Source organism: Chaetodon auriga, chromosome 16 (assembly GCF_051107435.1).
Source record: "Chaetodon auriga isolate fChaAug3 chromosome 16, fChaAug3.hap1, whole genome shotgun sequence".
Lineage (NCBI taxonomy): Eukaryota > Metazoa > Chordata > Actinopteri > Chaetodontiformes > Chaetodontidae > Chaetodon > Chaetodon auriga.
This window is the reverse complement of record NC_135089.1, coordinates 8,268,855-8,295,032: the sequence shown is the minus strand read 5'-3', so window position 1 is coordinate 8,295,032 and position 26,178 is coordinate 8,268,855. Positions and strand designations below refer to the sequence as shown.

Sequence of the window (26,178 nt, the reverse complement as noted above, 5' to 3'; positions counted from 1 at the left end):
GAGCCGTGGAACAATGTGGCCAGACCTGAAAATGACCTTGCCGCTGTAAGCTGGGAACAAGAAAAGTTGCTGAAAATTTAACAGTTTGTTTTGTTCCATTAGGTTGCTCTTATAAATGCTTACAGCGTGTTGACATTTCCTCATATTTTTAAAGCTCAAGTCAGTACAACCCACACAAGTCTGCATAAGTAAAGTCAGGTATAGGGTGGTGGCGCCTTGTAAAACTGGCTTCAAAATGTGTGAATAGGAAAGGAACATTATGCAATACTTCATGTGACTGTCTTTCTCAGAAGTATATTTCCTCGCACTGATCACATTCATTTGACTGACACTTTGAAAAACTCAGTTTGATAAAAATCTTGCCTTAGTAACAGTTTGCGCTGCGTTTGTTGGGTGAACTTTTATTTGTTTCGCCTGCCCTTTTATTGAAAAGTGGTGCAGCTGGTGTGCCTTGAGGGAATTGAACATTACATATAAGCACTTGTCTGTTCTTTGTTCACTTCTTTCTAAATGAAGCTCAACATTGTTACCATTGTTACATTGTCTCAGACAGGCACACTCAGGGAAAAGCTATATATGTGTCATCACCATAGTTAGCCAGTTGAGTGCTAAAATGTTGCCTGCGGGAAGGTAAACCTACCAGCAGGCTTTGTAAAACAATGACCAGTCTCAAAATCAAAACTCTATCTGACCCCCATCTGTCCCCTGACCAGCAAGTCCAACTGAGAGGAAAGACACAGAGAGATGAGCAAAGACAGAGAAAGAAAGCAAGAGAAACAGTTTCAGTGTCACCTATGTAAAAACACAGCTTACTAACACACAGTTGTCATGGAAATAGAGTCGAGTGAGTTGACACAGTCATTTCCTCTCAGTATAACCACGCCCCAAAAAAGAGCAGAAGTTCCTGAAAACTCCTGAGTGAACTCCCCTTCAATCCTCAGTGGCTGAGCCTGATTGTGAGAGAGAGAGAGAGGCAGACCCCTCCCCAGAAAATCGAGTCATCTCAGCATGTCATCTCTGTAGTGAGAGCAGATGAGGACTGAAAGGGGAGAAAGAGACAGGCAGAGGGAGAGAAAAGAGAGGTCACTGTATGAGATGAGAGACTACTGATTCCAGCATTTCTATATATATTCTATGTGCTGGTATCAGCACATACTGTAGCAACTTCTTCCACATCCATTAAATTGACTGGTGGATACAGATTTTTTTTTTTACACCTTTACGTTTAAGCTGCAGAAACAACTGGGGGAACTTTGGAAAAAGAGGAGAACTGCGCCAGCAAATGTAACGAGTTCCCAGTTTTATGCTTTGGCTGTTTGAACTTTCCTTATATAAATCTGGACAGTGTCTCCCGCTTCACCATGGCAGGCAGGTGGAACCTCCTGATACTGGGTGAGTCACATCTGTCATCCATTTGCACAGTAGTTGGGATGGAAAATCATGTGTTGAGAAAGTTTTAAAATGTTATGTACTCCTGGGAGAAGGGAAACTAACTTGCTGCAGTAGCCTGCAAACTTTTTGGATACTATAGGTATTTATATCTGAGTATACTTTTTCTCTAAGTTAAAATCTACCATGAAATTGTAGACAAAATAACAAATGTTGTGTTTACACTTTTGGTATTAAAGAAAATGTACAATATACTGTAAGTAAACATTTTAAAGGGAATGACTGTCTAATGATGTTGATCAAAGTGTTGTACCGAGAAATTTGAAATACAATTACGGAATCAAAACAGAAATAAATCAATAAATAATGGCAACAGACAAAATCAAAACAATTTTACACATGACTGCTTATTTCTAAATTCCATGTTTCATTATTATTGTCTTTGACATCTTGACCCTGAGATAAAATCTGCCAGGAATCTAAAGTCTTAAGCTGGCAAAATTATAATAGCGACAAAGCCAAACTGTCACGGTTCTTAATGCGAGTCTCTCTGCAGCAGTCAGAACCTGAAGCCTAAGTGCTGGAAAGAGCCCAAATAAATCAGGAGAAAGGGAAGGAGAATGATGTTGAACACAGCAGCTTTTCTTCAAACATCCCGCTATCTGGGCCCCACTGCACAGAGGACCTCTGTTCTTGTGCTTTTAAAGTGATATTTATATACGATGAGCTCATCCCCCAGCTCCCACATAATTTGTCACCTGATAGCTAAAGCAGTCACACACATCTGCCCTCAGAGGAAGAAACTTTGTGTGTTGCCATGATGCCATGAGTAACAACACTGATTCTATCTTGTGTCGCCGGATCTGAAACCACTGAAGCAGCTGTGGTGTCATGATCACAATCATCTTACATATCCTCTTAGTGAAGGTTAGTTCAGCATTATTTAAATCAAATCGTCTCTTTAAGAGAATGGTCAGTCCTGCCAAACTGTGAAAAACATGCTGATCTTACTTATCCCATACTGTATCTTGTCAATTGTTTTTACTGGGAACTACATTCTGCCAAAGGTAAAACAAACAGTGAAACTGTTGACAGAGTGTTTTCTTATAAGTACAAAAGTTCATTCACCTCCAGTGTATTAGTGTTCTTGGGCAGCAAATGTCGTCAAATATCAACAAATAATAGAAAAACTAACTGCATGGCCAGATACCCATACTGATAACTGGGAATATGTGTCTTTGTTATTTGAATTAAATGACCCTTAAATTGACAATACAGTTGGAGGAGTATGCTGAATTAATTGTACGACCTGACAGTGGAAAAAATAACGCAACTGGACACTTTCTTCCTGTTTCCATACACTGTACGTTAAACCCATCTGGCGTCGTTTAGGTGACCACAAAGGACTGACTCTGCACTCTTGCAGCCTGAGGATGTAATACTTTTTTGTGCTTGTGCCATGCCATCTGATGTTTCCTCACACATAGGAAGTAGGAGTTCTCACCCATGTGTTCATTATGAAATGTGGTGCACATGCTGTTGGAACAATCTGAGGAAATGAGGATAGAGAAAGAGGGAATATGCCTTCTCTCAGAACACTGATGGTGATTATGTGAGGGCAAACTAATCCTTTAGTCCTGGTAACTACACTTAAACACCTCAGAATGAAAAAAAAGGAGTTAGGGTAGATTAAGCATGGGTTCCAGTGTAGTGGATGTTGCATTAATGTGCAGAAGGTGATGACTGACACTCGGCTGCTTGCTTTTCAGCTCTGTACTTCTGCTTCGTTGTGGTCCTGTCAAAACCATCCTGCCCTAAAGGATTTAATCTTGAGAGGCAAAGCTGCATTGGTATGAAAGGCAACTTCATCTTAACAAATAACCCACCACGGACAAACAACCATGTTGTGGCATTTGTAGGTTGCTTGTCATAGATTGCTAATGTATATGTGAAATCAAATAGTGTGTATTAATTGCATTTGAACTGTAGAAATTACCTAACTTTGTTTTGGATATGAAAAGAGTCTGCTGTAGTATTAAAATTTCAAAGAGTTCAGATCCATCACAAAAATATATTTGCTCAAACTCTTATTTGAGGATGGGATATCAACCCTTTTTACTCTCCTGTGTCCTTAATTGAAGATGAAGATGAATGTGCTGTTGACGATGAAGATCCTGATTATATTGGGATTTGTGGAGAGAATGCGCTCTGCATCAACACAAATGGCAGCTTCTACTGTCAGTGTGTTGATGGTTTCAGATCATCAATGCAGACTGTGAATTTTTCAGCTGGAACCTCTGCCACGTGTAAAGGTAAGTTATACTTAATCAATGAAGGCAGAGGCTCCGATTGTAATTTTAATGATGTTTTATACATATCAAAATCCTGTCTTCATCTTTTATTTTAAGATATCAACGAGTGTTTGGAGGACACGGACCTCTGTGGACCTAATGCAGAATGTTTTAACACCATTCCACATTATTCCTGCATTTGCGATGATGGATTCATTTCCTCTACTGGAGTGGAAAGTTTTCGTCAAGGTTACAATGTGACATGTGCAGGTAAGATGCTTATCAGTACCCCCTCTTCACTGCACTGCAGTGGCACAATGGATCTCTTTATGTGTTCAAGGTGGGAAAACACTGATGGCTGAGTGATTTTCTTTCTTCCCTGTCCTTAAATGTTTTCTGCCTGTTCATATAGATATTGACGAATGTCAAGAGGAAAAGATTTGTGGTCAGAATGCAGCATGCATCAACACACTTGGTGCTTATCACTGTCTCTGTAATGCTGGCTTTGGACTGAAATCTGGCAAATCTAACTTCTCTGGAAATCAGGAGCAATGTGAAGGTGAGGGCTCTAACACGATGCTGCAATATGCTTAGTATTTTGAAAAAACGTTGAATTGATTTTAGCTTCTGATTTTAACTTCTGAATATGAAAACTATAAAAAATATTCTTTGCAGTATAGTTTGGTTACAATGCACAACATGTTTTTAACGAGTAGGCAGAAATTCTAGCATAAATTTTAAAGCTGGTTGAATTCATGAATGGCTGTCCTGTGTTTTGATTCTGTCTGATCTGCTTCCCGTTTTTTTTAATGCATTATCTTTAAAAACCTATGAACGTTCTGGTGAACCCGGATATTTACTTTTCCATTTGCACTGAACAAAACACACAGTATAACTCTCCCTGATATGTTTCCATTTTAGACATATGTATGATTGATAAGACAATCTGTGGAAATGGAACCTGCCACCATGGAGCCAATGGCCATTACTGTGCATGCCACTCAGGGTTCACTAACTACGGCAACAAAGGGTTTCGCTGCACTGGTAAGAACACAGCAAGACTCAACTTTTTCCAGTATCCATTACCAAAGCATTGTTTGCTCAGAAAATATATAGCCAACCATTTTCAGGAGTGCTATGGTCATCAGCAAGCACATTTAATGAAACCAAACTTCCTGTTTCCTCAGCATTAAACTGTAGTGTTTTCAAAGATACGGACAGTCTGACAGAGGTAAAGATACATCAGAAATAGTTTTCTCACACTTCAGCATACATGTAGAATTTCTATTGTCTCATACTTCTGTTTTATTTTCCCCAAATTGATCTCCTAGGAATTTCATGTTGCACATGATCTCATGATGCAGTTGGAAAAAAGCTGCCTGGAGCTTACAGAAAGTGAGAATCCAACAGCGCTGAATGGAGATGACATGCTTAAGGTATTTCTGCACATAATGTGTAAAAGAGCCCTTGATTCTTCACAACCAGCACAGAAAGCAGAATTCCGCCCCCCCCCCCCCCAGATGTCTGTGCTCAACTTTGTAGACTGTTTATGTTGACCTGAGGTGGTATGCAGCCTGAAAGTCTGCCTCAGTCTGACTCTGTCTCCTGTTTCTCCCTGCACATGCTTCTGTTGATGCTCTACCCCTCCTCTCCTGTGGCTGTAGAGTCTGTTGTCTACAATCGACAAGCTCTTGTCCAGTGGAGCCTTCAAGGATAACAGGAAAGTCTCCGCCTTTCTGGACATGGTGGAAAATGCTCTGAGGCTCACAGGACCTTTCATCAAGCCCCCCGGGACAACGAGATCCTCCACTCACACAGGTTAAAAATGAATTGACACATATTGAAGCAGCTGAATTTGGCTTTGATGTCTTTGCTTTCATTTCTCATTCCCATTCCCATTGATAAAAAGCTAATCTTTGTATTGTATGGGTCCAGAACTGGAGGTACAGGTACATGAGGGGGCTGACATACCCCAGGGATCTGTGACTTTATCATCCAAACAAGCCCAGCTGGACATCCAGCTGGAGACAGCTGCTGGAGATCCCTCCAATTACCCTGGTAATGATCATGCATATAATTAACACATTTGTAACAGCGTTCATTAAGATGTAGATAACCTAAGAATGTCCACTTAATCCAGTATTGTCCTGCTATGATTGTGAAAGGCTTTACAACGGTGTACCTGCTGAGCTATGCAAACCTGGAAGACTCTGCAGACGGCTTCTTTCATGGAATGAAACAAGTGAACCAAAGCTTTAAAATCAACTCTAAAGTTGTGACGGTTGCAGTCAGTAACAGCAACACAAGCCACCTCGAACAGCCAGTCAAATTAACTTTCTACCACCTGAAACAGGTAGCGCATAGTTTGTTATTAAGAACAACAATCTATAATATCACTTCTTTAAGTGTCACCTCTATATCTATTCTACAATTGTCATTATCTTTATTTTGTTTCACAGTCAAATGAATCTAACCACACATGCGTGTTCTGGGATTCCTCTGAGGAAGGAGGAACATGGTCTCCTCGTGGCTGCAGCGTGGTGAAGTCCAACCCTGAATACACTGTGTGCTCTTGCAACCATCTGAGCAGCTTTGCTGTGCTCATGGCCCTCCATGACATAGAGGTTAAAACTCTATGATGAAACATAGCAAATCATGTCACTCATCATTCAGAGCTGATTCTAGAAACTTCAGCCCTTTTCCTGTGCTGTGTTTTCTCTCTCCAAACAGAACAAGTTTGAGTTGCAACTGATCACCTGGGTGGGTTTGTCCCTTTCACTAATTTGCCTGTTCATCTGCATCCTGACATTCTCGTTGATCCGCTCCATCCAAAGCCCAAGAACCACCATCCACCTGCACCTCTGCATCAGCCTCTTCATTGCCACCCTTATCTTCCTTGCAGGCATCTCTCGCACAGAGAACCGGGTAAGTACTTCTGTAACAGCTTGCACAGTCAAAATGTCTGCAGTGTCCAGATGAGTGCAGTAGCATTTCAGACACCTATGAATACAGCAGAGGAATAGATACTGAATAACAGCACAGCTACTGAATGATTTATGCAGGAGCTGAAGATTTCTAAACAACAATTCTGAAAGTACTTTCTCCATATTTCTCTCTCTCCATTTCTCAGCATCTTTTGTCCTTTTTTCACTGCTGTCATCCTGATCCTCATCTCTCTCCCTGCTGCATCAGGTTGGCTGTGCAGTGGTAGCAGGACTGCTGCATTTCTTCTTCCTGGCAGCATTTTGCTGGATGTGTCTGGAGGGTATACAGCTCTTCAGGATGGTAGTCCTGGTCTTTAACACCAACGTCAAAGCCCTTTACATGATGGCAGGAGGCTATGGAGTTCCAGCTGTAATTGTCGGTATCTCTGCCATAGCTAATAGCAAGGGCTATGGCACTGAGAAATAGTAAGTTCCCTCTACTGATGTTGATCTTGTTTTAATTTTAATTTATACTTGAATCCCAGATTATGTTGACGTACAGTCTGCTCAATTAACTCTGAATATGCATTGCAGTTGCTGGTTAAACCTTGAATTCATCTGGAGTTTCTTTGGCCCTGTCTGTGTCATCATCATTGTGAGTAAGAAAGTAATTACTGAGACAAAAAAATATTCATAAAACTGACATCAGTGCTTTTTTAATGACTCATCTCTGTTGCCTTTCAGGTCAACGTTTTCTTCTTTCTCATCACTGTCTGGAAGCTGGCACAGAAGTTCTCAAGTTTAAACCCTGACCTGAACAATCTGCAGAAAATAAAGTGAGTCAGCACAAACGCAAAAGCCAAGCTGCCTGCAGCAGGCTGTGTATGTGTGTTTGGACAAGGTGTGCATGTGTGTGTAAGTATGTGAGCATATATTTGCAATGTGAAAAGTAGAAAAAAGTAAGGCCTTTCCTGTGTCAGAGTGTTTATGAGCCTCAGATTTGACCTGCGTGTATCTTCGTTGCCTCCTGCAGGGCGTTCACCATTACTGCAGTCGCCCAGCTGTGTGTGTTGGGCACCATGTGGATCTTTGGTTGTTTCCAGTTTAAGGAGGGCACCATAACCATGACTTACCTATTCACCATCTTTGGCAGCCTTCAGGGGGTCATGCTCTTTGTCATGCACTGCCTGTTTTCTAAGCAGGTCGGTCACACTCCTCTCAAAAATGAAGAGCAAAATCTGCTGCATTTTCTGGTGTCAAAACTCAGTTTGTTTTCTGATTTTAGGTGAGGGACGAGTACAGAAACATCCTGTACAGATGTTGTGCACCTAGGAAGAAGACCTACTCAGAGTTCAGTTACTCACAATCCAGCAAAGCTCATGTAAGTAGTTATTTATATTTGATAAACTGTATTAGTTATATTTTTGCTGTCCACATTCAATCATTTCATTAGAATGCAACATAGCAATGCTCTGAATTAGATGTGATACAGTGTGATATCTATTTATTTGCTTATTTGGCTGCTGTTCATAAAACACATATTATCTAAAGGGGGTAGACCGTATTTACTCATTGTTAAATAAGGTGTTTTAATGCTCACACAGTAAAAATTAATCAAACACTTAGTATGCATGTGGACTGCATAGTTTAACATTTGATCTGTAATGAGGTCGCTTCCACTACTCAATGGGCTTAAGTCACTGGAAGATTAATTCTGGAAACCTTTCAAAACCAAACACATAGCATCTTTTCCAGGGTGTGAAGGTGACAAGGTATTATAGGAGGTGTGAAGTGTGTGTGTATCTCAGTAACGGAGCAGATCCTCTCCTGGAAATGAAAGAATGCTCAAAGTGTCTGTCACCACTGATTTAGCTTGTCGCTCCTCTCTGTGGTTCTCAGGCTTCCAAGAGCACCCAGGACACGGGAGAGTCACACATCTGAGGAGCTAAACATTGACGTGGGAGCAAAGTCTGATTTATGTCCTAAAGACAGCCATCTCAGACATACGGCCAACCACTGCCCTGCCATTTATAGCCAATGCACCTGTTTGCTTTACTGCAAAATGTTGTTGTAAATAGAATGTTTCTATTTTGTTTTCTTTACCTTTCTGTTATTGTTTTTTGTTTTTTAAGCCATTAAAGGTAAATGGCTGTTGGTTGTAATTATTTAATATAAATGAAGGATTTCCCTCAAAATGACAAAATAAGAAAAAACATTCGACAGTGAGCATTACCATCATGTTGTTGTTAAAACAGCATGGTTTAAGCCCATAGTGTGCTTTACTTCCATGACAGCACTTATTTTATCTACAAATATTTTTGATTTTTTCATAGGTGGAAAAAATTGATTTATTTTGGACCAAAATATCAAATGATAAATGATACTATGAAGACTGTATAATGTGGCTTGTTGTGTCCTCCAGGTACTTTATTCAATGGGCAAAGACAATCTAAAAGACATGTCTGAGGCAAACCCCCCTTTTTTTTGTATAACTTGTCCACCACATTTGAATTGATGTTATCTCAATACAACCAAGAAAAGGAGGACAATTTGAGAAAGAAATGTCTTTTAAATGTATGTTTGTGTATATATTGCTGGGCAATTGAGTATGTATAACAGTAAGTGACTGCATTCCTGCTCCATTCAGTATGCTGTAACATGTTAAATGTATTATATTTAAATATTTGATTAGAATTAAAAGAGTTTTTATTTCATAAGTTCAGGTAATAAATGTTTTAATTCTTGAATGTTAAAAGAATGTCTCTCCTGAAAGCTTTAAATTAAAGAAATATTTTGATATACCTCATGTTTAGGTCTCCCCACCACTGTCCTATTTTATTCAAGACATAGAATACATTAGTTTTTAATGGCTGAGGGACAAATACATCTTTTTCTTCAAAGTTTTTTTATGTAGGACATTCAGCAGAAATCACAACACTAACAAAGCACGAGTGATATAAGGAGTTTTGTTAAAGCACAAACAGAACGTCAATGCCAAACCAATGCAACAAAGTTTCTTCCTTTCCACCGTCATGTCTGATACTGTGTTACATAACTCTTGCTTACTGTTGGAATACTTATCTGGCTGGTTGGCTTAAAAGATAGAAACAGATATACATACAGAGGAAATAGAGCATTATGTAATCTTCCATCCTGTTTATGCAAGACACAGACATGAAGGTCTCAAAACAACCCTGAAGTCTCACAATTAGCACTTCAATTTTAAGATTTTTTTTAAATGACGGTGCAGGTGGGCAAGGTGATGTTCGGTGTGGGATCAGAGTGTCTTAGTCTTCCAAGCAGGAACCCACAAGTACACCAGAAAGCCTTGAGGCACAATCATCATCTCGCTCTTTCAAACTCCTCTAATGTTTCTGTGTTTATGTGTATGTGACTGGCTGTGGGTGATAATCATCATTCAAATCCCCTTTGCTTTGAGGGAATTATCATTGAGAGTTTGAGAAAACGTACATGACAAGTGAGTTTTTTTCACTGTTCAACTATTCCACTAGCCTTGGATCGATACTACAAAGTGATGGCTGAGATCCCCTCAGCTTCAAAGGGTCAACAGAGGAGATGAAGAGATGGAAGGAACACATCCAGAGGGGAAGGAGGATGGAAAATGCAGGTCCTGCACGTACAGATAAAATTGCTGCCAAGCCCCTGGAGAGAGAGAGAGAGAGAGAGCCGGACCAGAGAGACGGGGAAAGAAAGGGAGGAGAATGAATGTGAACCATAGTGATAAGTGAATGTTGCAAATCAGGCAGCTCTGCAGATGAGACACATTTGTCCTTCCACATTCATTCTGAGCCACCCAAAATAATCCAGCATTCATCCGGAGTCATCTGAAGGTAAGTTTCATTTATTATTCATAACCTCTTGATGGTAATTTACTTCATAGCTAGCAAAGTTACTCTCCTCTGGTAACAAATTAGTCCAACTGAAGCTGAAACGTATGCAAAATATATACAGAGCTAGAATTTTTCATTGATTTTATCCATTTAATCCACTTATGAATGAGAGATGTGAAGAGTTAAAGAGAGATTCACACGCCCTGCGTATTCATGACATTGATAAGCAGGAGGAGCGCTACCCTAAGATCAGCTGGGTATTCCTTCATTATGCCTGAGAAATATTTGATTTTGTTTTAAAAACACTATTAAAATGAATCAACCAAGATATTCAGATAACACCAGATGCAGTATCCAGTATGCGTCTTAAGAGTTTCCTCAGTAAATAACATCAAAGACGACAACTTTCTTTTGTTACTGATAGCATCCTCCCAATCCTGAACACAACCCCTGCTCTCCCATTAATCATGCAGTTCCTCTGTAATTTCCTCACACTCTCCGGGGAAATTGCTTCTGTCTGCACAGGTACATGGACTATTGATGAAGTAAGAGGGAGGCAACAGAAAGAAATGCAAAAACAAAATAATTTGTTAAAAAAATAAAATAAGGTGATAAAACAAAGGAACTGCTTGATCAGCTATGAGTTTCTGGTGTTGACATAAGGAGGAGCTGTGGAGTTTATTCATTTTCTCTGAAGTGGTCTTTTTTAACCTTCAGACATCTGTGACCTCAACAGTTTATGTGGAGGATGCTAACAAAGCAGACAGGTATCGAGATTCAAAGGATTGTGTTGATCATGCTACCTTACCAGGAGATGGGAAAAAGAACTATATCAAATTTAGCTGCAGTTTTGACTTTCATGTTGTCCAATTACATAAACTCATGTGGAACCTTTTGCTGTTGGAGTGCTCTTCTAAGATTTCCATCCATGCACATCAGAGCGTCTACGCACATAATTGCTGACATTAAAGTCATTCTGGAGGGTGGGAATCCATTAACCTGTTACAAATACTAAGCCTAGTGTTTTAGTGCATGATGTATAACAATAGGATGAAAATTGCTTGTGCAGATTGTTGCATCCTGTAGGTTGAAGCTTCATGACGTTAAATATCAGGCAGAAAAAGAAAGACAAAAGTGTTTGCAGGTAGACTCTAAGTTATTATGTATCCTACATAAAACTCAAGTTGTCCTCCTGCAGCACCAGGGACCAAAATACTGTACTTCTACAGAGTGTAAAAGATAAATGAGGAAGGTAGGTCTATGGCAGGGGAGAGATTTAAAGAATGGAAAGAACTATGTTGAAAAGAAGAACATTTTGTGAAACAGGCATACACAACATCTGGTCTGAGAGCCTGTTGTGCAAACCAACCAAGTAAAAGCAGCAGAAATGACAGAAGTTCCCTACATTTCCACACCACAGTGGCACTAAGGTTCATTAAAAGTATGATAATCCTCTCCTCGGGCATTGTGGGGAGAGTATTTTTGGACTGTAATTATTCTAAGGAAAATAAAGACACCATGCACAATCTAAAATATCCAAATAAAACACACTGCAAAAAACTCATTGCTGGACACTGATCTTTCTACGTATTTACCATGTCCTGTTTTTGAAAGTTTGGATCCGTCAGAGTGCATCATGTAGTCTAAACACGCACTTGTGCTTCTATGAGACTAAAACAGTGGGAAAAGGCTCTGGCAGGGTTTCATCCACTCCTCTTCATTATTGCCTCAGCAGCTCTTCTAATTAAAGTCTAAATCAAAAGTCTCATAGGTGGACCACTTGACCCAGTGAAGCATGTATCACAGCACTCATACATAATTTTGCATTTAAGACTTCTCTGTTGTCCTGCTGTCCATTAATTACTTGAGACACCTTTTTGACAGCACCATTACTCAGTGGCTTTGTTTAAGCTAATGGAAGCTTTTTAACTAATTCTCTGTAGATGACTCTGAAGATGAGGACACCATCTATACTCATGACTTCATTTTCTACCTCTCCCACGTCCATCGTCCACCAGAGCCTGAATATCAACTCCTCCGAGCAGCCGAGCCCCGGGCTGAACAACAGCACTTGGATACCCTTCAAAGCGTCAGGTTTAGGGATGTCCTGCTTCACGATGGCATTCGGTGCCGCCTCCAACCTCACAGCTCTGGGCATCTTGGCCCGTGTCCAATTCCGCCGCCAATCCAAAACACCATTTCTGCTATTAGCAGTGGCTTTGCTATTGGCTGACCTAGTAGGTCATGTGATCCCAGGCGCATTTGCTTTGTATCTGCACATTGATCGGAGTTATAAAATACAGGCTGGGAAGCCCTCCAGTGAGTTCTGTCAGATCTTTGGGGCAAGTATGGTGTTTTTTGGCTTATGCCCTTTGCTGTTGGGTTGCGCCATGGCAGTGGAGCGCTGTGTGGCCATCACCCAGCCTTTTTTCCATGCTGCTATGGTCACATTGGCCCATGTACGCCTAGTTGTGTTATTTCTGTCCTCTCTTGCACTTGTGTTAGCAGTTCTACCTTTATTTGCTGTGGGGACATACACTACCCAGTCTCCTGGAACATGGTGTTTCTTGCCTATCCAAGGTCCACAGTCTACAGCTGACACCAATCTGGTTCTGGCCTTCTCATGTCTGGGCCTCACTGCACTCGCTCTCTCCCTGCTCTGCAACATCCTCAGTGGTCTGGCATTGCTGCAGGCCAGAATGAAGTCCCACAATGTTAATACAAAACCAGCAGCCTCCTGTACCCGCCATGCTTCGTCTGCATCATCTTCCTCCCTGTTTTGTTCGTTGGATGTGGAGATGATGGCACAACTGGCGGTGATCACTGTGGTTTCCTGTGTATGTTGGAGCCCCTTTCTTGTGAGTAGCACTCTTTTAGATTGCAGTATGTCCATTTTCACCTTTAGTGGTCAAGTATTTTTGAGAATAGAGTAAAAGAATATAAAAACAGTTCCACCTCATGAGTGATTTTGTGTCTCCCATGACAGATCCACATTCTCGTGATGCAGTTCAACCAAAGCGATGGAGCCTCAATTATCAAAAAAGATGGGTTCATTCTTCTGGGCTTACGTATGGCCTCCTGGAACCAGATCTTGGACCCGTGGGTTTACATCTTACTGAGGAGGACAGTGCTTTCAAGACTTTGTGCTGCTTTCCACAGACAGAGAACCACAGTGACAGCAAATAGCTCCTGTGCAGACACACATAGGCGGGCTCTCAGCCTGCGGTGACCATGCTGCTCTTGGACTTAATCTCTTATGAGTTGAAATAAATTATTTCTTGCATGTGTGCTGTGAAAAATATATGAATGTAATCTTTGCTGTGTTATTTTTAACAGGCCTCGGTATCGTCCGTATTCAGCCCAGACTCCACAAGGCAGCATTGTGACTACAGGATGGGACCAGACTTCCACCACATTTCACTGCATTTAGTTAGTAGTCTGTGCTGATGCTGCTATGAATAGCGGACACCTGCAAATTTGGTGCTTGGGCAATAGGGCGGGGTTAGATTTGTCCAGTCAAATTTGAGAACAGATTGACAAGCGTCGCTGTTAGCAAATGGCTGAGCTGCTAGAAGAAGCTTACACCCGGGATGGGCGGTGCTTCTTTAGCGACGGCTCTTTTCAATATGGAGTAACGTTAGAGCACATAGCCTGATTCACTCTGCATTTCACAGCTCTGATTCAGATTTCGGTCACTTTTGAATGTCGGGCCCAAATAATGAGCTACAAATCAGCTTACAGGACTCGCTCGGGTACGTCTGACGTATTTTCAAATATCGTTTAAATGTGAACTATTTACTAGCCTTCTTGACAACATCCGCGCTGTCGAGCAGTGAACTGTAGAACTGCTCTAACATTTATAAACTACTGGTTTCCTTAAAACCGCTGCTTTGTTACATCTTCTCGACGCTCGCCACATCCGGAGGAAAACTGAAATACTCGGTGTTTTCCGCGATAATAATTAAACAATAAGTTTTGCCGACCAGCGAGGTTATCGGGTGAAAGGTGACATCGCTTCAGTCTGTTGAGTCGTAGGTAAGTTGTGCGAAATTTGTTTATGTTTGTGAATTCTTCGCTTTTTAAAGTCTGAACTCTACAGTGAAGTTAGCCTGCTCGACTTCTTCAGTGAAACCCATATAAATGTCCATCTTTCTCCATTTCCTCCATGACAAGAATGCACAATGTGGCGAGTGTCTCAGCCTCTCTGGGGTCCGTGGGACTGTTGCGTCTCTTTGGGGCGTCCTGGTCCTGGAGTCTGGCAGCAGGCCTTGGGGTCTATCTGGGCACCAGAACCTGGAAATACTTCTACATTGCAGCACGCACCGCCAAGAGAGACCTCAAGTAGGTTAACTGTCCAAATGCAGACTGTTCTGATTGTTAGGGGTCGGATCTAGATAAATATTCATGGGGTGGCTTGGAGACTTAACGTGGTGGCCGAAATATATATATATGCACTGATTTAATTGCAGGTTAGTAAATATCGGTTTGGCATGACAAGACATTTGTCCAAATACATGTCTTTTTTCATTCAGTATAAGCCCCTCACTTAGCCTAAAATTTGGCCTGAACATGTATGTCATAAATACAGCACCGGACTGTAAATCACTCAGTCTGTGAAGCCACACGGTAACAATCCAAGATATTCAGTGTTTGTCCAGTGATGCTGATAAAACAGTTCACAGTTCAAGTTTCAGCCTCAAAATGTCGTGAAAGGGAAAACTCTCAGGTACTAAGCTTTGAATGAACTGTCACTGCGTTACTGACTAATGTGGCTTTTTGTTTGAGGAAACTGATTTTAGTGCTTTTTTTTAACCGGGTGCTTTTATATGTTGCACTGAAATGAAAATGATGTGGAATTTGGGCATGTTTGTCTGCACAATGAGCTTTTTCAGATATGTCATTAGCTGCAGGCAATCAGGAGACGCTCGTAAGCACTGGTGAATGTTTGTGTTTAGTCAGGTTTAATCCCTTTCTCACACAATCAAACACAAGTTACTATCGCTAAAGAAAACTCACTCAAACTAAACAACCCAGACGTCTGTGGCCATTCTGTATTTCTACAAATGGAGGCAACCCTACACACGTTTAGCAAGAAAATCCCTTTGATTACAGCTTTGTACACTATTGGCATTCTCCCATCCAGCTTCATGGGGTAGTTGAACCTTCTCTTTGTCTCACAAAGACACGGTGGTTGAAACCAAAAATCTCATTTGGACTCATCAGACCAAAGCACAGATTCCCACCAGTCTAATGTCCATTCCTTGTGTTTCATGGCCCAGGCAGTTCTCTTCTTCTTGTTGGTGTGCATCAGTAGTGTTTTCTATGCGGCAGCTCAACCATGAAGTCCTGATTCACAGTGTCCTCTGAACAGTTGATGCTGACATGTGTCTCCTGCTTGAACTCTGTAAAGCATGTATGTGGGCTCTAATCTGAGGTGCTGTTAATTGCCGATTACTGAGGTTATGATGAATTTATCCTCTGCAGCAGAGCAAAACACTGGGTCTTCTTTCTTGGGGTCGTCCTCATGAGAGCCAGTTTCATCTATCTCGGCACAACCCGACTGATGGTATCAAATGCATTAAGAAGATAAGAAATTCCACTAATGAACTTTTGACAGGACACATCTGTTAATTGAAGACCACTGCAGGTGACTTCCTCGTGAAGCTGATTGAGATCATGCCAGTAATGTGCAAAGCTTTCATCAAGGCAAACAGTGGCTACTTTTAAGAATCTAAATGTAAAAGATATTTGCTTTGTTTACACTTTATTTCATAGTTTTGATGTCTTCAGTGTTCTACAATGAGAAGGTATGCCTAAACTTTCAGCTGATGCTGGTTGTCTAAATCAGGGGTGGCAGCTAGGGTGACTGATCATGCTAATGGGCCTACTTTTTGGCTTACCTCATTTCTCCTTGTCTTTCTCCTCTGACACTCACCAGTGGCCTGTATGTGCTGTTGCGAGTGAAGCTGGCTTTGTGGCGCTACATGCGCAACGGAAGTAACATTCCTTCCATATTCGCCCAGACAGTAAAACTCCACCCAAACAAACCAGCACTGATCTATGAAGCCACAGGGGAAACATGGACTTTCACACAGCTGGATGAGCTGTCTAATGCAGTGGCCCACTGGGTGAAGGGTCAGGGATGGGTCTCCGGAGATGTGGTGGCGCTCTTCATGGAAAGCAGGCCGTTGCAGGTGGCGCTTTGGCTGGGCTTCGCAAAGGTCGGGGTGGAAGCGGCACTCATCAACTTCAACCTCCGTCATGATTCCCTCCTGCACTGCATCGGGGTGTCAGGGTCACGGGCTATTGTGTTCGGAGCTGAGCTCGCTGATGGTAAGAATGTGTTAAACAAGGTAAAAGCTTTTAATTCTGTGTCAACGTAAAGGTAAATTCTAAAATTCTGTACTACAGGAGAATATTCTACCTCACATTCAGCAGGTTATTTAAAAAGGCAGATGATTATGTTGCCATTGCATTCCTGAAATACTGATCAACCTCAGTAACACATTTCTTGTTTTATTAACATTTTGTGTAAAATCATGTGAGCGTTGTGATCTGTGGTCACACTTTTAAATTCATTCATTGTGTGGAGCATAAACTGTGATAACGACTGTGTCTCCAACATGTCACGTGGTCAGGACATGCTGCCGGTCATCACACTGCTTGTAAAACTCCCTCTTTGTCATCTTTTTTAAAAGTTAGTTAACATTTGATTCCCTTTGTTTTCTGTTACAATACAAAGATGCTTTGTCTCTATAGTTTCTGTGAAGTCTTACTTACTTGCATGTGTGTGTGTGGCTTAATTATGTCACGTGATGTTTTCAGTTGTTAGTTTAGGCATAATTGCTTCAGAAGTTATGTTTTAATTAGTTTGATGTTATACAAAAAGACAATTTAATACATTGTCATTATTGTAAGAAGTATTTCATTTCCACCACAGTGTTTTTTTTATCTACATTATATTTTTATTCAAACTAGAGAGCTTTAACTGACCCGGCTGCTCTCCTCTCCTCCCATCTCCCTCTTGCTCTGACTGAATCAGCCATGTTGGAGGTTACTTCCTCCTTCAGCCAGTCCATGGTACGGTACTGTGCAGGAGACCTCAGTGGAGAACATCTGGCCAGTTTGGGTGCTCAACCTCTGGACCCAGTTTTAGCCTCTGCATCCAGACGCCCCCCTTCGCCTTGTGTTCCCCCCAAAGGCATGAACGGTGAGTACCTTATTGTTTGCTGATCTTAACTCTGACTCTATATTAAGGCTTAATCTGTATGTTCATGAGCTGCCTTTTAAATCCCCACTTCAAACTAACACTTGTTTGTTTACTCCGTTGTGCTGTCTAGTTTCTGAACTGAAATTGCTTTCCAGTAATTATGTGAGTTAAACGTGATGAGGTGAATGCTTGGCTGTACAGAGTCGTTTTGAATACATGACAGATATTGACATTTTTCTCTGGACAGCTGTCTGGAGTAGGTACGAGTGGCTTTTTGAGATGTGTACTGTCTGAATAACAAACCGTATCCCTGAACAATTTGAAATCTGTCTGAGATGAGTGAGTCAGAATTCAAGGTATGAGCCTGCCATATACTCGAAATAACGAACTAGAGGTCTGTTTTGTTCGGGAACATGTGCATCAGAATGAAAACCATGACTGCATTTTCTGTTCTGTCATTCTTTGAGTTCACTGATGACATTCCTGCAGTGACTTAAATGCTGTGAAGCCAGTATGGATCTTAAACTGGCAGCATGTAACTGTAACACTCTTGTATTTTCTTCTGCAGACCGTCTATTTTATATTTACACCTCCGGCACCACAGGACTGCCCAAGGCTGCCATTGTGGTACACAGTCGGTACGTTGCTCACAGCTGTTGTTGCTGCTGATGCGAAATCATCAGTGATGCACAGCTAATGATTGATGGTCTGAGAATCTCTCTTGTGTTCCCACGGCAGTTACTACAGAATCGCTGCTTTTGGGTATTTTGCCTTTCGGATGCGCCCTGATGACATCATCTACGACTGCCTGCCTCTGTACCACTCAGCAGGTATGTCATGACAGCCTCCAGCTCTTCAAGAACACAGTTTTACGCTTCAGGTTTGCATAACCGAAGAGTTAGCTGTCTCCTCTTGCCAGGTAATATCATGGGAGTCGGTCAGTGTCTGATCCACGGACTCACTGTGGTAGTGAAGAAGAAATTCTCTGCCAGCCGCTTCTGGGAAGATTGCATTAAGCACAACTGCACTGTAAGAGCTTATGCTTGGAAAACACTGAGAAGTGGCATATTTTATTAAATTGATAGCTATAAAACATTAATTTCTAACAATTACAGACACAATAACAGCACTGCTTTCCTATCGTAGGTGGTGCAGTATATTGGGGAAATCTGCCGCTACCTCCTGTCTCAGCCAGTACGGCCATCAGAAAAAGGCCACAAAGTTCGGCTGGCAGTGGGAAACGGGTTGCGTCCCAGTGTGTGGGAGGCCTTCACAGAGCGTTTTGGGGTGGCACAGATTGGCGAGTTCTACGGAGCGACTGAGTGCAACTGCAGCATTGCCAACTTGGATGGAAAGGTCAGCAATCACGGTGTTACTTGTGTCGTCACAGAAAAAATGGGAATTGGATCAAAGCTTAGCTGATTCTGTCCTGCCAGGTGGGAGCCTGTGGATTCAACAGTCGCATTCTCCCCAACGTGTACCCAATCCGTCTGGTGAGGGTGGACGAGGACAGCATGGAGCTGGTTCGCAACAGCCAGGGGCTCTGTGTGCCTTGCCGCCCTGGTAACTAATACTAATACTACAGTAATGACTTTGCTAGATGGAGTATGTGATTGTTAACTGTGCTGGTCTTCCGGAAGCACTCCATTAGACTCCACCGTGTTTTGCAGGGGAGCCGGGGCTTCTGGTAGGTCGCATCAACCAGCAGGACCCACTACGACGTTTCGATGGCTATGCTAACCAGGATGCTACAAAGAAGAAGATAGCTCACAACGTCTTTAAGAAAAATGATTCCGCATATATTTCAGGTTATCGATCCTTTTTATTTCTCAAAATACTCATGAGGAGTTCATTTGCAACAACAGATGAATTCCATTCATACAATGATTAAATCAGTATGATTGGTTCTCCCTTGAATGCTTGAAAACTGAGATATCTGGTCTTGCAGATGAACCCTTCATATTCGTATTGCTGTTATATTCCATCATGACACTCAACATAGCTTACTATGCTCATTATTTTATAATCTTTAATGAGTTAAAGATACAGATAAAGATACTTATAGCTCCTAAAAGTCGAAAGTTTAAACCCTTGTCAGTGCTCAGTGGGGGTAATGGGGCTGTGTGTGATTTCCATGTGGTAACTGCAGGTGACGTGCTGGTGATGGATGACCTGGGCTACATGTACTTCCGTGACCGTGGTGGCGACACATTCCGCTGGAGAGGAGAAAATGTCTCCACCACCGAGGTGGAGGGGATACTCAGCGGTCTCCTGGGCCAGACTGATGTAGCTGTGTATGGCGTGACAGTGCCAGGTGGTTAACTTTACTCACTGCTTTCAGTGTCACATCAGGACCATGATTGTCATCTCTCTTTATTGTAAATTGCTTTTGACTGGTCACCACTTGACAAACAGTTATCTCCATGTGTTGTACCAGGTGTGGAAGGTAAGGCAGGCATGGCAGCCATTGCAGATGCTACAGGGAGTTTCGAGTGCAACAGTTTCTTGCTGAAAGTCCAGCGATCTCTTCCTCCTTACGCTCGCCCCGTGTTCCTGCGTATCTCCCCACATGTAGACACGACAGGTAAACTGTCCTCATATCCCTCCTGATTTCATAAAAATGTTAGCCATTACTCATGATTTCATACCAGTAAATCACAACCTATTTTATGTATCTCCACATTCCTGCACAGGTACATTTAAAATCCAGAAAACCCGGCTGCAGAGGGAGGGATACGACCCACGCCTCACCACTGACCAGATCTACTTTTTGAACACTAGAGCTGCATGTTATGAGGCTGTCGATGAGGAGCTATACAATGCTATAGCAGAGGGAAGAATGTCTTTATGACATGGAGGCCATAGCAGGGCAGTCTTGGTGCCTCAGTTAAACAGATGCTGTTGAGAGAGGATAACCTATGCATATCCTGGAGTCAGGCTCAGTCAGTCTTGGTGCACCATCTGCCTGGATTTTAACCTTTCAGGGAAGAGTTGAGAAGACTAGTTACATAGTAGAGTATTGTTACAGATGAGGTTTTAACACTGTATGAGTAACACGCTGGGAGTTAATGGGAGAGCGTTCATTCCCTTTTTAATAACATATTTTTAATTAGTAAATGAACACCTCAAAAAGCCTTTGAGCATTACCGCACATAGATAGGGTACATCCCACAGCCCATAAATGAAACGAGATACATTTTCCAATAATGTGGTTAGGACAGCAAAGGGTAGTATCACATCAAACTCTTTTACAGGGTATACACCCATTTATGAAAAATGCTCCAAGAATAACTGTGTAGGTTATTAAGCAATATTTGAGTGTGAAGCTGTGAAATTACTGCTGTGTGTTTAGATGAGGCTGAAAGACCAGACTTCAGCATGCAGCACATGTGCAACTAGATCAGACACTAACCGGAGTTTTTCTTTTCTTTTTTTTTTTCTTTTTTTCACTGGAAAACTAATCTCATTTGTCATATTGAACCTCTGAAGAACAGTGGCATGGGTTTGCAAGAACACAAAAGTGGTTACTGTATGTGCCTTATATGAAGCTTCAGATTCGTGTTTCATCTTTTTTATGCTTTCTTGGAAAGGAGCTGAACAGATTGTGGAAATCACAGTAGTGATTTTGTGTCATGCAAAGCTGAGTCACACATTGTGACTGTCATTTTATGTAACAAATCTTATCCGTGTAGTAATATATAGGTGTTCAAGATTATGAAGCTATTTACCACTTCACATTCTCCCGGACTACATTTTTAGTGTAACTCAAATTAAATATTTTAAACTATGTCTGTTTCCTGTCATTGATGTTTTGCTTTTGCTTTGGTCTTTCCCAAAACAAAAGATTATGAAAACCTGAACAAGCTTGCACAGCCCATCATTTCTTTCTTTTAGCAGTCCCCAATGTGAGTTAGTGGTCCGTTGATAAAGATATCCTCGTGGGAAGGATTTTCAGTGGATGCTCTTTGCAGGCAGTGCAAAAGTAGGGAAAGGCTCTGGGTGTGATGACATCTGTGAAGGTGTAGAGAGGTGTTCTCTCTCCAGGGTCGTAAAAGGTAACCTTGCCTCGGTCCATGTCTAAAACTACTCTGATTACTTCTGGATTCTTTGTCATGGTCAGCGGCTCCCACGGTGCAGTGCAGGCTTTATGCTCTCCATTGCGAAACCTGATAGACCAGAATCCCTCTGCTGGTGTCAGCACGTGCTTGCCCTTCCTGTTGATGGTCTCACTGGCTATTCCCACCACCCAGTAGGTGTTGTCCTTCACCTCCACGTCCCAGCTGTGGCGTCCAGAGGAATAACCCTCAGCCGCCAGCATCTCAGCACTGATGTCAAAACGTTCTGGGTTGTCTGGCAGCTTGAAAATCTGACTACAGTTCTGCACAACTGTGAGATCCTCCGAGAGGATGAAGCAGCTAGCTGCTGTGTTGGGATCCAGAATCACAGGGTCTTTAGAAAAAAAATGAGGTAGAAGTTAGTAATGTGGCTGAATAATAAAACATGACTCATTATTGTTTGAGGAACTCACTATATTTAACTACACGCTTCATCTTCTCCCACACATTATATTTCAGAGAGCCCAAGTGCTTGGCCACATCAATCAGAGCACCAGAAATAATTTGTGGATCAGCGGAAGTTCGCCAGGTTCTGAAAAAAGATTTCAGTAATTAATTGTTGAGAATTGTGTCCTGATAGTAACATTAGTCTAAAATGAAGCCTAACTGGGTCCTAGATGTGGCAGTAACACTTACCTCCTTATTGTTTCCTGGTAATTCTGCAAACAAAATGGAAGAGAACAACTTTCACCAAGTGATGTGCTTTTGAGTGAAAGAACATTTCTGGTAAAGTTTTGTTATTGAGATTGTCTGAAGCAACACTCTTATCTACCTTAAGAAATGGAATATCAGGTGATTTCATCTCCTGCTCCACTAATCTGATGGTGTTGGAGAGAGATGTTATTTCATTGCTCATTTCCTCAATCTGTTGGTTAATCATCAGATGCTTCTGATCCTCCTCAGCCTTTAAAGCTGAGAGTCTGGCAGCCTCCTGCTCTTTCAGGAAATGGTGAAGGGCTTCAAATTCCTCTTTGATCTGAGTTTCAGTATGTTCAGCCTGGCACTGGAAAGACATTATTGATAGGTAGTCATTGCCTTCACACCTTGGCTGTCTGGTATGTTAAAAGTAACATGATCTACTGATGGAACTGACAGTACCTTGACATGTTGTGCCATTTCCTCACAGGCCATTTTTGCCTTTTTGTACAGCTGCAGCTTGTCTTTCAAGGGCAGCAGTGCACTCTTCAGTTCCTCCTATAAAGTCAGTGACAGAGCATCAACACTTACAAACAGGGCAAGTCTGGCAGGTGGTCAAAACCGTCAACACAATAGGGCTTTCAGCTGTCACATGTTCTTCAGTGACACTATTCCCTGTAAATGCAAATTTGCACAATACAATAAAATCAAACTGGGACAAATCTATGGAAGACGATCAAGTGCCCTGGTAGCAGCAAATCTGATTGAGCCCATGCAACTAATCAAGGCAGGGAGAAAATATGGCAACCCGTAGGTTCATTTTACATTAATAGACCGAGGGGGTCAGGAGTAGAATGAATGTAGGGTCACAGAAACCTTGTGGGAGTCGAGTTTCAGCCCCTCGGAACTCCAACAGCAACAGCAAACCAAAAATATAAACCTATTATTAGAATGTTAATGAACTCTGCCAACACCTTCACACATATCAGCATATTGGGCTTAGAGACGAAAAAGCATAGTAAGAAAAAAAGTCAAAAATCAGTGAAAAACACAACAATTAATGTCTTTTTCAAATTGTTGGCAAGCTTAAAATTATGTCCAGGTACAAGGTACCACTTCCTCTGTTCATTAAATGATGGATAACCTTGTAGATTCCATTTGAAACCATTCAGAGATTTCCCAAGCAGCTGATGCTGAAGATACACAGTTCACACACAATGAAAAAGGCCTATCACTGAAATACTGGGGTGATCAACCCTGTAACTTTAACTTGCCTACCTTACAGTCATGAGCACCTTCCCCAATGGGATAGAGCCTGTGCCCACTGTGTGCAGCTGCCTTCCCACACAAACCACAGATAGGCTCCAAGTCCTCCAAACAGAACAGCGTGAGCTTTTCTCCATGCTGCTGACAAGCCCCTGGGTCGTTCTTGGTTCTGTCCTCCTTGAAGGATTCACAGGACCTCTCCAGCACACTGCTCACCACTATTTGATCCATGGAGGAACGGCGCCAGCACAGAGGACAGTAGTGTGAATCCCCACTGCCTTGTGTCTCCCAGCTGTCTTTTAGACAGGCTTTACAGAATCTGTGTCGGCAAGTGAGCACCACTGGCTGACTAAGAATATATCCACAAATTGGACAGGAAAGGTCATCCTCAAGAGGAGCACGTCTGGTGGCCATTCTTCTTCACAGGGCTTTGATTACAAGGCAGGATCTTTGGCCCCTCCCACGGCTCTAGAAGGCAGCCTCATCTTAACCTCAAAAATAAGTGTTAATACCTCAGCTCCCAAAGGCATATCCCGTGTTATGCTGTGTTGTGTTGAGCATGCACATTGCCCGTTCTCAAATAAACACCACATCTCAGAATAAAACTAATTTACGTTTAACGGACTGTATCTGTGCAGATCAGGGAGTTAGAGAGTGCGGTGATGACGGGGTATTTGCACTCAGGATGGCCTTTTGATTAGAGTTATGCTGAAGACGTGCTATGATCGCCTCTTAGTTAGTTATTTGAGACCTCTGTTGAAACAACCTGTCACAGTGCAATGATAGAGTTCACAGACAAACAATGTCCAAAATAAGAGTCGGGGCAGGGATATAAATAGATGGAAGTAACTGATTTGGACTGAAGTTATGTGGGTGAAGAAATATCATGCTGTTGACCACCAGAACAGTTTCCTAAGTCTATAGCTTTGAGCAATTTGAGCAAGAATTGATATACAGTTTTTTGTTTTGTTTTTTAAATATCATCAGAGTTAATTCCTTTTCTGGTATAAAACACAAATAGTTTATTTGTCAGAGGTTTAAGGGCAAATAGCGAGCATTTCAAAGTAAGGTGTGCACACAGAAGCATGGTCATCCTGAAGCTTAAGTTGTTAAATTCAAAAGTATTTCACAGTAAGATGATCTTGTCTGTCCTGTAATCCAGTATTTTGTTGTGGGAGTTAGTTTACTAGAATGAATGCTGCACCAAAAATAGGGCAAGTGTAACAAGAGATAGAAAGGAAATAGAAAACACTATGTAAGCCAGTGATGCTTCGGTTCTTGCGTATAACACACTGTGTTGTAGCCCTTACATCTCACACATGCTATGCGAAGATTCATAGTCAGCTTTAAACCATGCAGGTAGGAAAGTTATTTGAGTGTGTACTGTATCTGTATCAACGTAGTCTCTTAGACTTTATCCTGTATATTGGCATTACTTAAGATTTATGATGCTAAGTTAAAGGATAATAAAGTCAGGTATAGTTGTATTTCTATGGTTACAGTCCCCTTAAGACCTTCTAACATTTCACATTACAGGTGAAGAGTCCAACAAAAGTAATATGGTCTTGAATCTATTCCGTGCAGAATGAGCAATCCCTGACCAAATGACTGACCACTGATGGTCTGAACAGTAAACAGACTCCACACACACACAAAATAAACACACTGCAGCCACGTCAGACAAGTGGATCTGCGTGCAGTTACTGGGTAGAAAACTTCTAAATATACATTTCCTAATAATTTCCCCTGATGCAATTCAAAGTTATGGTTGAAACGCTGTTCTGGTTAAACTACAGTTTATTAAACTGAAAATAGTTTCTGAACAGTGGAAATTAGATTAATTGGGAAAAGACAGATGGATTGCTTTGCTGTGTGAGTTCACATGTCCACACACATCTGTGTGTTTATGCGGGCAGCTCATTCAGAGGCAAACAGAAATAATGAGGAGCGTGAGAGTCGTTTTACTACAGTGCACAGACTACAGAGCCCAGGGGGAGGAGCAGGGAGTCCTTGTGAAATTATGATACATTTTTCGTTGCAAGATTGCACAGGTTTTTAGGTCTAATTTTCAATTTCCAACATTTTGAGTCTTATTTTTTCTGATACTTCTGTGGGGTTATTAAACTTCTAAAGAGCTACATTTGTGTGCAACACATTTAAATAGAATGAATTGAACAAATTTTCATTCAGCTTACCTTAAAGTCCGTGAATGCCTCCTTTATGGGATACACTCTGTGATTCATATGCAGGCCTGATCTGTGGCAGTCAGAGCAAATAGGCTCCAGATCAGCTACACAGAGGAGAAAGAGCCTTTCTCCATGTGCTTTACATGTTTTATGTGGAAGTCCAAGGCTCTCTTTGAAGCAGAGAGGACAATCTTTAGTACCAGTCTGTATCCAGAACTGCTCCAAACAAGAATTACAAAAGCTAAGATCACAACCAATGCAGCAGAGGACCACTGGACACAGGAAGATTTGCGCACACACAGCACAGCAG

At 41.7% G+C, this 26,178-nt stretch overlaps 4 protein-coding genes across 4 annotated transcripts; 3 read left to right on the top strand and 1 right to left on the bottom strand.

The window, feature by feature from the left end:
* Nucleotides 1–1,013: 1,013 nt before the first annotated feature.
* adgre5a (adhesion G protein-coupled receptor E5a) lies at nt 1,014–9,256 on the top strand. Its single transcript, XM_076751623.1, has 19 exons — nt 1,014–1,392; nt 3,159–3,239; nt 3,531–3,701; nt 3,798–3,950; nt 4,093–4,239; nt 4,602–4,724; nt 4,868–4,911; nt 5,012–5,116; nt 5,345–5,498; nt 5,616–5,738; nt 5,846–6,033; nt 6,140–6,304; nt 6,411–6,605; nt 6,873–7,090; nt 7,199–7,259; nt 7,349–7,440; nt 7,638–7,806; nt 7,890–7,985; nt 8,504–9,256. Exons 1-19 carry the CDS (start codon nt 1,362–1,364, stop codon nt 8,543–8,545), a joined length of 2,358 nt encoding a protein of 785 aa, XP_076607738.1. The 5' UTR covers nt 1,014–1,361; the 3' UTR covers nt 8,546–9,256.
* A 1,101-nt stretch (nt 9,257–10,357) lies between these two features.
* On the top strand, nt 10,358–13,729 carry ptger1c (prostaglandin E receptor 1c (subtype EP1)). Its single transcript, XM_076753065.1, has 3 exons — nt 10,358–10,455; nt 12,399–13,313; nt 13,442–13,729. Exons 2-3 carry the CDS (start codon nt 12,399–12,401, stop codon nt 13,682–13,684), a joined length of 1,158 nt encoding a protein of 385 aa, XP_076609180.1. The 5' UTR covers nt 10,358–10,455; the 3' UTR covers nt 13,685–13,729.
* Nucleotides 13,730–14,054: 325 nt separating this feature from the next.
* Nucleotides 14,055–21,452, top strand: slc27a1a (solute carrier family 27 member 1a). Its single transcript, XM_076753064.1, has 13 exons — nt 14,055–14,490; nt 14,629–14,796; nt 16,394–16,788; nt 17,498–17,665; nt 18,234–18,303; nt 18,404–18,495; nt 18,585–18,694; nt 18,812–19,021; nt 19,102–19,228; nt 19,336–19,473; nt 19,815–19,979; nt 20,103–20,249; nt 20,359–21,452. Exons 2-13 carry the CDS (start codon nt 14,630–14,632, stop codon nt 20,514–20,516), a joined length of 1,947 nt encoding a protein of 648 aa, XP_076609179.1. The 5' UTR covers nt 14,055–14,490; nt 14,629; the 3' UTR covers nt 20,517–21,452.
* Nucleotides 21,453–21,575: 123 nt separating this feature from the next.
* On the bottom strand, nt 21,576–24,096 carry trim35-13 (tripartite motif containing 35-13). The gene is made up of 6 exons (XM_076753374.1): nt 23,695–24,096; nt 22,879–22,974; nt 22,553–22,783; nt 22,417–22,439; nt 22,194–22,312; nt 21,576–22,114 (listed from the first exon to the last, which is right to left on the bottom strand). The coding sequence occupies exons 1-6, from the start codon at nt 24,094–24,096 to the stop codon at nt 21,576–21,578; spliced, it is 1,410 nt and encodes a 469-aa protein (XP_076609489.1).
* Between the last annotated feature and the right edge of the window lie 2,082 nt (nt 24,097–26,178).

Excerpts from the sequence above, each read along its gene's own strand:
- adgre5a (XM_076751623.1), top strand. The coding sequence starts at position 1,362 with ATGGCAGGCAGGTGGAACCTCCTGATACTGG. Across the intron at positions 4,240-4,601 it reads AAATCAGGAGCAATGTGAAG|ACATATGTATGATTGATAAG; the intron begins GTGAGGGCTCTA and ends TTTCCATTTTAG. Across the intron at positions 7,260-7,348 it reads CTGTCTGTGTCATCATCATT|GTCAACGTTTTCTTCTTTCT; the intron begins GTGAGTAAGAAA and ends GTTGCCTTTCAG.
- ptger1c (XM_076753065.1), top strand. The coding sequence starts at position 12,399 with ATGACTCTGAAGATGAGGACACCATCTATACTCATGACTTCATTTTCT. Across the intron at positions 13,314-13,441 it reads TATGTTGGAGCCCCTTTCTT|ATCCACATTCTCGTGATGCA; the intron begins GTGAGTAGCACT and ends CTCCCATGACAG.
- slc27a1a (XM_076753064.1), top strand. The coding sequence starts at position 14,630 with ATGCACAATGTGGCGAGTGTCTCAGCCTCTCTGGGGTCCGTGGGACTG. Across the intron at positions 18,496-18,584 it reads GCCTCTGTACCACTCAGCAG|GTAATATCATGGGAGTCGGT; the intron begins GTATGTCATGAC and ends TCCTCTTGCCAG. Across the intron at positions 19,022-19,101 it reads TTGCCAACTTGGATGGAAAG|GTGGGAGCCTGTGGATTCAA; the intron begins GTCAGCAATCAC and ends CTGTCCTGCCAG.
- trim35-13 (XM_076753374.1), bottom strand. The coding sequence starts at position 24,096 with ATGGCCACCAGACGTGCTCCTCTTGAGGATGACCTTTCCTGTCCAATT. Across the intron at positions 22,784-22,878 it reads AAATGGCACAACATGTCAAG|TGCCAGGCTGAACATACTGA; the intron begins GTACTGTCAGTT and ends ATGTCTTTCCAG. Across the intron at positions 22,115-22,193 it reads GAAGCGTGTAGTTAAATATA|ACCCTGTGATTCTGGATCCC; the intron begins GTGAGTTCCTCA and ends TTTTTTCTAAAG.